General features: G+C 41.1%; 1 protein-coding gene across 3 annotated transcripts in view; it reads right to left on the bottom strand.

Annotated features, from left to right (window-relative positions):
* Positions 1-3554: 3554 nt before the first annotated feature.
* LOC139406355 (tight junction protein ZO-1-like) overlaps positions 3555-9904 on the bottom strand; it is a 201649-nt gene continuing 195299 nt past the window's right edge. For 2 of the 3 annotated variants that reach the window (XM_071148870.1, XM_071148871.1), the window contains 3 exons: positions 8375-8586; positions 7966-8109; positions 3555-4815 (listed from right to left, as the gene is read on the bottom strand). In XM_071148870.1, coding sequence (XP_071004971.1) covers positions 4721-4815; positions 7966-8109; positions 8375-8586 — 451 coding nt within the window. In that variant the 3' untranslated portion in view covers positions 3555-4720. The remainder of the gene's footprint in view (positions 4816-7965; positions 8110-8374; positions 8587-9904) is intronic. The other variant, XM_071148872.1, reaches the window with a different exon arrangement.

Here is a 9904-nt window from a genome sequence, read left to right as displayed (position 1 = left end):
ACGCTGGGCAAATTGTGCGTCGCCATATGGGATTCCCAATCACGGCCAGAAGTGATACAGCCTGGATTTGAACCAGGGACTGTAGTGACACCTCTTGTGCTGACCACTGCGCCATTCGGGAGTTTGTGCTCGTCAACTCCGAAGCAGTCATTGTCAAGACCAACTTTGTTTTTTAATTTAAAACTAATTTTACATGACAATGAGTGATGTTGGAGTCGGTATGATAACACAAACCGACTGGCACTCAGGCTAGACCAAAGTAGTGGCATATATATACAAAAGTATGTGGACACCCCATGAAATTTGTGGTTTGGCCATTTCAGTCACACCTGTTGCTGACAAGTGTATAAAATCGAGCACAGAGCCATGCAATCTCCATAGACGTAGAATGGCTTTACTGAAAAGCTGTGACTTTAAACGTGACACCGTCTTAGGATGCCACCTTTGCAACAAGTCTGTTCATTCAACATGCAACAATTTCAGAGATTTTACTGAGTTATTTAATGTTCCCTCTAAACTGTGCGTGACGCAGAACAAATATCAGCTCATGGAGAGAAGCACGAGATTGTACTAGACTTTCTAGAGTTTTCCCTGTCAACGCTAATCAACGTTTCCCTTTACCGTGGCAATTGTGATCGAATTAGCCACTTTCAACGCCACATACCGAAACAAAGGCAAGAGATTTTGTTGTAGGGTTCTATTGCGCAAGACTCCGCCTGTACTTTACACAGACGGATGCGGCATAACCAATCAGAGCTGCGGTAGGCCTATATGCAAATACCCTTGCCATATATGGATCTGTGCCGTTCACAGCTGTGATCCTGAGATAAGCTTGTTAGGAGATGGAAGGGAGAGAGCTGCATGAAGCCACGTGTTCATATCCTTTGCCACTTAGTGAGTTATTAGCCCAGTTGTAGATCATTTGAAGTCCGCAATAGTGGAGTGATTGCTTCCTACAAGAGCACAAAACGTGTACATTTCTAGACATCTTTGAAAAGCGAGTTAGGTGTATACCCCCTTTTTTTGTCTTAAAATAGAAGTGTTGTATTTTGAGACAGGCTTTAATTTTTTACATTTTATTTAGGCAATTCAGTTAAGAACAAATTCTCATTTACAATGACGGTCTACCCCCTCGGCCAAACCCGGACGACGCTGGGCCAATTGTGCGCCGCCCTATTGGACTCCCAATCACGGCTGGATGTGATGCAGCCTGGAATCAAACCAGGGACTGCAGTGACCCCTCTTGCACTGAGATGCAGTGCCTTTGACCTTGAATAAGCTAAGTAGCCAATAATTGTATTGGAAAAATAATGCATTTTATTTTATGTGATTTCTTACACACATTTGCAGTCACCTGCTTGTCTGAAGGACAAGTGGATAAACAGGTTCATGTCAAGACTTGATTGTTTTTTCAGAAGTCTCGTGAAATGTAGGGTCTACATTGAACACCACACATTGTCTGCTTCTGTAGGCTGAATGATAGAACAGCTATTTTCATGTTAAAATGTTATGGGATGCATTTTCTCCATTGTTTTTGAAGGTAGGCCACTGGTAGGCCTACATTATGATCAAAGTAGGCCTCTGGTAGGCCTACTTTGCCACTGTTAAAACTGTAACCTAAAGCGGCTACAGCCTCAGTGTTGACAGTAAAACTGTAATTTAAAGCAGCTACAGCCTCAGTGTTGACAGTAAAACGCACGCTGGAAGTTGCACAATGTTCAAATTTGCGCTCAGCAGACCTGAAATGGCAGATAATTATTTCGAGGGAACATTGATTACAGTTCAGATGAGGAAATAAGTCAATTAAACTGATTAGGTCCTAATCTATGCATGTCACATGACTGGGAATACAGATACCTCACAATGGGCCTCAGGATTTCGTCATGGTATTTTTGTGCATTGATAAAATGCAAATTGTGTCAGTTGTCTTTAGCTTATGCCTGTCCGTACCATAACCCCACCTCCACCACTCTGTTCACAACGTTGACATCAGCAAACCGCTCACCCACACAATGCCATACAGGTGGTCTGCGGTTGTGAGGCAGCTTGGACGTACTGCCAAATTCCCTAAAATGACATTGGAGGCGGCTTATGGTAGAGAAATGAACATTACATGCTCTGGTGGACATTCCTGCAGTCATCATCCCAATTGCACACTCCTTCAAAACTTGAGACCTTTGGCATTGTTGTGTGACCTTATTGTCCCCAGCACAAGGTGCATTTGTGTAATAATCATGTTTAATCAGCTTCTTGAAATGCCACACCTGTCAGGTGGCTGGATTATTTTTAGCAAAAGGCGGAACGCTCACTAACAGGGATGTAAACAAATTTGCGCACTAAATTTGAGAGAAAAACTCTTAGCGCATATGAAACATTTTCTGGAATAATTGTTTATTTCAGCTCATGAAAAACATAGGAAAAAACATTTTTTTTTACATGTTGCGTTTATTTTGTTCGCTCAGTATTTTAGTTTATCCCCTTTTTGGACCCTGATGAGATCATTGATCAGTGAGAAGACACCAGACAACCTGTCACCTTTGTACACCATTCATTCACTATATGAGACACTTGAAGCCACGAGTAAAAGGCTTGGAGACCGAAAAGGAATTGTACCATGAATTGTCGATGTTTGAAATATCTTATTACTGTAAATGGAAATCTAGACATGCATTTGCATCCAAAGATTAGCAAGCTGAAAAAAAAAATCGACACACTAAATCTGTTAAGCGAGACACACCTACAGATCAGATCAGTGTGTATTATAAGCATCCTACTCAATAAATGTACTCTCTTCTCACGATTGAAGTCTCAAACCAAGCACTACTTTTAAAAATTATTTTATTTTATATTATTTATTTTATGTATTAATACAGTGTTATACTTAGAAATGTGTTGTAAAGAACAAAACATTTAAACGTAAATAATGTCAGCCACACAGGAAAAAGAAAACAACTAGTGCGTTATATCATCATATCAAAATTAAATAATACGGATGTGCCATAATAAATAGTCTATTAGTACAAAAATACATTTCAATAGAATGAAGGTTCCAGCATCACAAATAGAGGACGGGACCGCTCCTTAAAGCAGGTCCCCTCAAGTACAGAATCTTTTAAAATGATTTAAACCAAGCACTTTTTCTCATTTTTTTGTTGTTGTAAATAATGAGAAGAAAAAAAAGAGAGTTATTTCTGATTGTTAGAAATTCATTTTTAAAAGTAGTAGTGTTGTGTTGGGGGTATGTATGATGGTAGAAAAGTTGGATTTTATTACTCTGCTTACTGTAGGTCAGTTCCAAGGCTCACGGTAGGCATGTATAACCAGAATACAAACACAACCAATTAAATCATCACTTTCGCTCTTTTTTTTTTTTAAAGAAACATTTAAAAAAAAAAAAACTTTTATACAAAATAACAAATGTAGAAAAGTTCATTTACAGCGAACCAAGGCCATTTGCTACCATTATGTACAGCCACAATTGAAACATGTTTTTGTTTGTAGTATTTTCTCAAACTTCAATATGCATAGCAGGAAAATAAATCATTACTGCTTCATCAGCCTCAAATATTATTGTATGTTAAATCCAAGTTCACTGATATAATGGGTTGAAAATGCAGAGAAATGCTTTTTAATTTAATTTTTTTTTTATTTTATCTTCCATAATTGATCAATCACTACAACTTAAAAATCTGTTTTTAAGTAAGTCTTTATACTGAAAAATAAGAAGTTACTATGCAGATAAGGCAGCACTGCTTGCAGTGTAAGATGGGACTTGTAATGTGTTTGAACTTAGTAGTAAGCAGGCTTCTGGACCTGAGTCATAGCACATGCATAGAGATGTAGACCGCTGCAGGAGTTTATCAAATCAAGTCAGTTACATTTATCTACGGTAAAACATAACTACAAAAAGATTCACTTCTTCTAAACATGGAGAGAGAAAGTCCATTTGACCAACCAAACAGGGGGCATCCAATGCCAATACTTTACCTTCAGTCTTCAGTCTTATACCTTCAGAAACGATGCCTACAGTACTTCATCTCCAATCTTCCTTCACAACCCTTGTTGAGATGAGCTCATCTGCAAGTCCTTAGCTATCCTTCAAGAGAGAAACGCATGACCACAGACAACCTCACAAACAAAGAAGTTTTTTTTGCATATATTGACTTTTCTGTTTGTGTGCATACATTAAATTGGAAAATTTTCATTGCAATTATTCAAATGATTTTTTTTTTCAAGAATTCTCCTTATCTAGAATTTTTTCAAAAATGTTATTTTTCTTGCAATTTGCTCCGACTTGGATAAAAAAAAAAGGCAAAAAATTTCAAAATGAGATTATTCTTTAGTCAGTCTGTTCATGCATTCCAACAATAACTCAATTTTTTAAATATATTATATTTTAGTTTTTAAAAGTTTTTATTTTTTGCAAGCCTTTAGTTAAAGCACCAAAAAAAGGGGGGTGGCACAGCACTGGGATAGGATGCTGCGTCGAGACTCCTCCAACTTCAATGGGCTTGCAGAGTTTTTTTTGGGGGGGGCGCGCAGTAAACGATGCATCAATGTTCAATATTCAAGAATCAAGTTCGTGCTTCATCAAGTCAAGCGGTGCTGCCCCCTGCTGCCTGGGAGGAGGACAGCAGCAGGAGAGGAGGGCAACGTTTCAGTCTGTGGCTGCCCCCTGATCTAACACATTCAGTAACAGGCCAGCTGTCTCCCTCTATGTTCAGAAGTGGTCAATGAGCACAGACACACAGTTGGCTCCCACCAGGTAGTTGGGGTCTCCTGGGAGAGACTTGTTCTGCCATGTCTTGGAGTCACCTGAGGGAATTAGAGAAACAGGAACACAGTTAATGGTCAGTCGGTCGGGTTGGTTGGTTGTCCGTCTTATTGTGCTGTTCTTTCCATTTGTTTAAGGCCGTAAATAACAGCATACGCTGACGAGAACTGACACAAAAAAAATCATCATGTATATTGTGTGTGTGAGGAATGTACGTGCAGTGCAATTTTTTTGCCATTATAATAACATGAAATTAATCAGAAGCACAGTGTAGACATGGTTAATGTTGTAAATGACTATTGTAGCTGGAAACGGTAGATTTTTTTTATTATAGAATATCGACAGGCGTACAGAGGCCCATTATCAGCAACCATCACTCCTGTGTTCCAATGGCACGTTGTGTTAGCTAATCTAAGTTTATCATTTTAAAAGGCTAATTGATCATTAGAAAACCCTTTTGCAATTAGCACAGCTGAAACCTTATGCTGATTAACAAAGAAGCAATAAAACTGTCCTTCTTTAGACTAGTTGAGAATCTGGAGCATCAGGATTTGTAGGTTCGATTACAGGCTCAAAATGGCCAGAAACAAATAACTTTCTTCTGAAACTCGTTAGTCTATTCTTGCTCTGAGAAATGAAGGCTTCCATGTGAGAAATTGCCAAAAAACTGAAGATCTCTTACAACGCTGTGTACTACTCCCTTCACAGAACAGCACAAACTGGCCCTAACCAGAATAGAAAGAAGAGTGGGAGGCCCCGGTGCACAACTGAACAAGAAGACAAGTACATTTGAGTGTCTAGTTTGAGAAACAGACGCCTCACAAGTCCTCAACTGGCAGCTTCATTAAGTAGTATGTGCAAAATACCAGTCTCAACGTCAACAGTGAAGAGGCGACTGCGGGATGCTGGCCTTCTAGGCAGAGTTGCAAAGAAAAAGCCATATCTCAGACTGGCCAATAAAAAGAAAAGATTTTGATGGGCAAAATAACAGACACTGGACAGAGGAAGATTGGAAAGAAGTGTTATGGACAGACAAGTTTGAGGAGTTTGGATCACAAAGAAGGACATTCGTGAGACGCAGAAAAAATGAAAAGATGCTGGAGGAGTGTTTGATGCCATCTGTGAAGCATGGTGGAGGCGATGTGATGGTCTTGGGGTGCTTTGGTGGTGGTAAAGTGGGAGATTTGTTCAGGGTAAAATGGATCTTAAAGAAGGAAGGCTATCACTCCATTTTCCAACGCCATGCCATACCCTGTGGACGGCGTTTAATTGGAGCCAATTTCCTCCTACAACAGGACAATGACCCAAAGCACAGCTCCAAACTAAGCTAAGCGTTAAAGGAGAGCTAAGCATTAAATATAAATAGGTCTAGTTGCCAGGCTGAAGAAGCAAGGACATACACATTAAGAGAAGATGACACCCAGGCTATACTCTATTTCTGAAAGGGAACAAGCCATACGTACATTTATGACAGCTGGACGCACTATTGGTCAGCAGGATGGAAGCAAGATAACTGATGACTAACACGTGAAACATAAGCATGCATTCTTTTTAGAATGTGAAAGGAGTTCTACCATCCTTATAACCTAACCAAAAGCAGATATGAGCGTTAGTGGGCGTGAACAAGCAAGCTCTGAGATGAAAATAAAAATAACGGAGAAAGGTCAAGGGAAGCTATTTTCATATAGAGGGAGGGGACTCTATACGTTATGCAAAGACAGAATCCTATAGAGGCAGGACTCTGTAATGTGAGAAGTTAAGTCTCTTTCCATGGAGGGGCTCAGCTCTGTTATGTTTGTGATCGGGTCCTTCCATGGAGGGGCTCAGCTCTGTTACGTTTGGATAGGGTCCTTCCATGGAGGGGCTCAGCCCTGTTATGTTTGGAGAGGGTCCTTCCATGGAGGGGCTTGGCTCTGTTACGTTTGGATAGGGTCCTTCCATGGAGGGGCTTGGCTCTGTTATGTTTGGATAGGGTCCTTCCATGGAGGGGCTTGGCTCTGTTATGTTTGGATAGGGTCCTTCCATGGAGGGGCTTGGCTCTGTTATGTTTGGATAGGGTCCTTCCATGGAGGGGCTCAGTTTTGCTACTTTGTATTAAAGTCTATATTGAATTCACAAGTTCTTGTTAGAGTATTATATTTCTGAGACGATTCTCCACGACACTATGCAATAACTATTTAGGGAAGAAGCAGTCAGCTGGTATTCTGTCTATAATGGAGTGGCCAGCACAGTCACCGGATCTCAACCCTATTGAGCTGTTGTGGGAGCAGCTTGACACGTAAGAAGTGCCCATCAAGACAATCCAACTTGTGGGAGGTGCTTCAGGAAGCATGGGGTGAAATCTCTTCAGATTACCTCAACAAATTGACAACTAGAAAGCCAAAGGTCTGCAAGGCTGTAATTGCTGCAAATGGAGGATTCTTTGAAGGACACAATTATTATCTCAATTAAAAATAACTTTGTCAATGTTTTGACTATTTCCGATTCATTTTGCAACTAATTTCATGGAAAACAAGGACATTTCTAAGTGACCCCAAACTTCTGAATGGTAGTGTATGTTAGGTGCAACAACAACACAAGGCTATTTTCATAATCCTCACATTGTAACTACTGTGGGAAATAACTAATTAGGTGATACAAATTGTTACAAAATCCCATAAAGAAAATGCAATGTTGTGACTAGAAAATGGAAACCAGTAGATGAGATTATTCAAAAGAGTGATAAAGACGATAAAAAAGCCAGATCTCTCTTTTGCAGGGTTGGGGTCAAATCCATTTCAATTGTTTTTTTTAAATATTGGAATTAAAGAGCTTCTCATTCTCGGGTTTATTGAGAAATCATTAAAAAAAAATAAAAAAAATTATTGACTTAGAATTTCCATTTACTTGACTGGAAATTCGCTCCCCAGCAACACCCATAGAGTTGGAATCACAGCCCGCCCCTTATCAAATGTACTCTTATCCAACTCTATGGTGACCCCTCCTCAATCACAACACCAACCAATCACACAGGCCACCCGAAGCCCCGACCCAACCCCCAACCAATCACACAGGCCACCCGAAGCCCCGACCCAACCCCCAACCAATCACACAGGCCAACCGAAGCCCCGACCCAACCCCCAACCAATCACACAAGCCATTTGAAGCCCCGACTCAACCCCCCAAAAGGACAGATAGAGAGGACAGCGTACCCGACGAGGAGTCGGAGGATTTTAGAGCAAAAGACCAACCATCTGGGGTCATAGACGCACAGTGAGGTAGACGCAGTTCCACCGGCTTCAGGAACTGAAGACCGTGAGGCCCACACATCACCAGAGGGCTGAGCAGGGTCTCTCCTGGATGGAATAGACAGAGGCAAGAATGATATATTTTTCTATTTTGTCTTTAGGAGAATGGAATTCTGCTCTCCTTTGCATATTTAAGATAGACAGATCTTGAGAAAAGGGGGAAGACAGTTGAAAGGGATGGAAGATCGAGATGGACCAAGAGGATCGGACCCTTGTCTCCAGGGTCCTGAGTTGGCAGCACTTCTGCTAGAGCAACAAGAGTAAGATGTACTATCCAGGGGGCATAGTGATTAAGAAAACACTAGACACATACCTTTCTCCTTGTCCAGGGGGGGCAGGATGCTGTTGTCCCGACAGACCTTGAAATAGATCTCCTGTTCTATGCTGTCGGGGATGGCTCCCTGGGGGATGATGATGCTGACTCCCGTCTCGATGGAGCTCAGCACCCCGCCGTTACAGTTGAAGATCCCCCGGGCCGTGGCCACCACTGTGTGACCTTCATCCTCCTCGTCATCCTCCAGAACACTGGGATAGAGAGGAGAGAGTTGTGACTGTTAGTTACTATCTATACTGTATAGAACACTGGGGTAGAGAGAGGTAGTTACTATCTATACTGTATAGAACACTGGGGTAGAGAGAGGTAGTTACTATCTATACTGGATAGAACACTGGGGTAGAGAGTTAGTTACTATCTATATACTGTATAGAACACTGGAGTAGAGAGAGTTAGTTACTATCTATACTGTATAGAACACTGGGGTAGAGAGAGTTAGTTACTATCTATACTGTATAGAACACTGGGGTAGAGAGTTAGTTACTATCTATACTGGATAGAACACTGGAGTAGAGAGAGTTAGTTACTATATATACTGGATAGAACACTGTGGTAGAGAGAGGTAGTTACTATCTATACTGTAGAGAGTTAGTTACTATCTATACTGTATAGAACACTGGGGTAGAGATAGTTAGTTACTATCTATACTGTAGAGAGTTAGTTACTATCTATACTGGATAGAACACTGGGGTAGAGAGAGTTAGTTACTATCTATACTGGATAGAACACTGGGGTAGAGAGTTAGTTACTATCTATATACTGTATAGAACACTGGAGTAGAGAGAGTTAGTTACTATCTATACTGTATAGAACACTTGGGTAGAGAGAGTTAGTTACTATCTATACTGGATAGAACACTGTGGTAGAGAGAGGTAGTTACTATCTATACTGTAGAGAGGTAGTTACTATCTATACTGTATAGAACACTGGGGTAGAGAGAGTTAGTTACTATCTATATACTGTATAGAACACTGGGGTAGAGAGAGTTAGTTACTATCTATACTGTAGAGAGGTAGTTACTATCTATACTGTATAGAACACTGGGGTAGAGAGAGTTAGTTACTATCTATACTGTAGAGAGGTAGTTACTATCTATACTGTATAGAACACTGGGGTAGAGATGCGAAAGGGGGAGGGGCTGATCTAGAGGGGGGAGAAGGTAGAACAGTGAGTCAGGCCAACAGCAGGCTACATAACCAGGTCCCTACATAACCCTGCTACATAACCAGGTCCCTACATAACCCTGCTACATAACCAGGTCCCTACATAACCCTGCTACATAACCAGGTCCCTACATAACCCTGCTACATAACCAGGTCCCTACATAACCCTGCTACATAACCCTGCTACATAACCAGGTCCCTACATAACCAGGCCCCTTACATAACCAGGCCCCTACATAACCCTGCTACATAACCAGGCCCCTTACATAACCAGGCCCCTACATAACCCTGCTACATAACCAGGTCCCTACATAACCCTGCTACATAACCAGGTCCCTACATAACC

This window comes from Oncorhynchus clarkii, chromosome 4 (genome assembly GCF_045791955.1).
Source record: "Oncorhynchus clarkii lewisi isolate Uvic-CL-2024 chromosome 4, UVic_Ocla_1.0, whole genome shotgun sequence".
In the NCBI taxonomy this organism is placed as follows: Eukaryota; Metazoa; Chordata; class Actinopteri; order Salmoniformes; family Salmonidae; genus Oncorhynchus; species Oncorhynchus clarkii.
The sequence above is the reverse complement of the archived record's forward strand: the minus strand, read 5'-3'. Positions and strand labels throughout refer to the sequence as shown.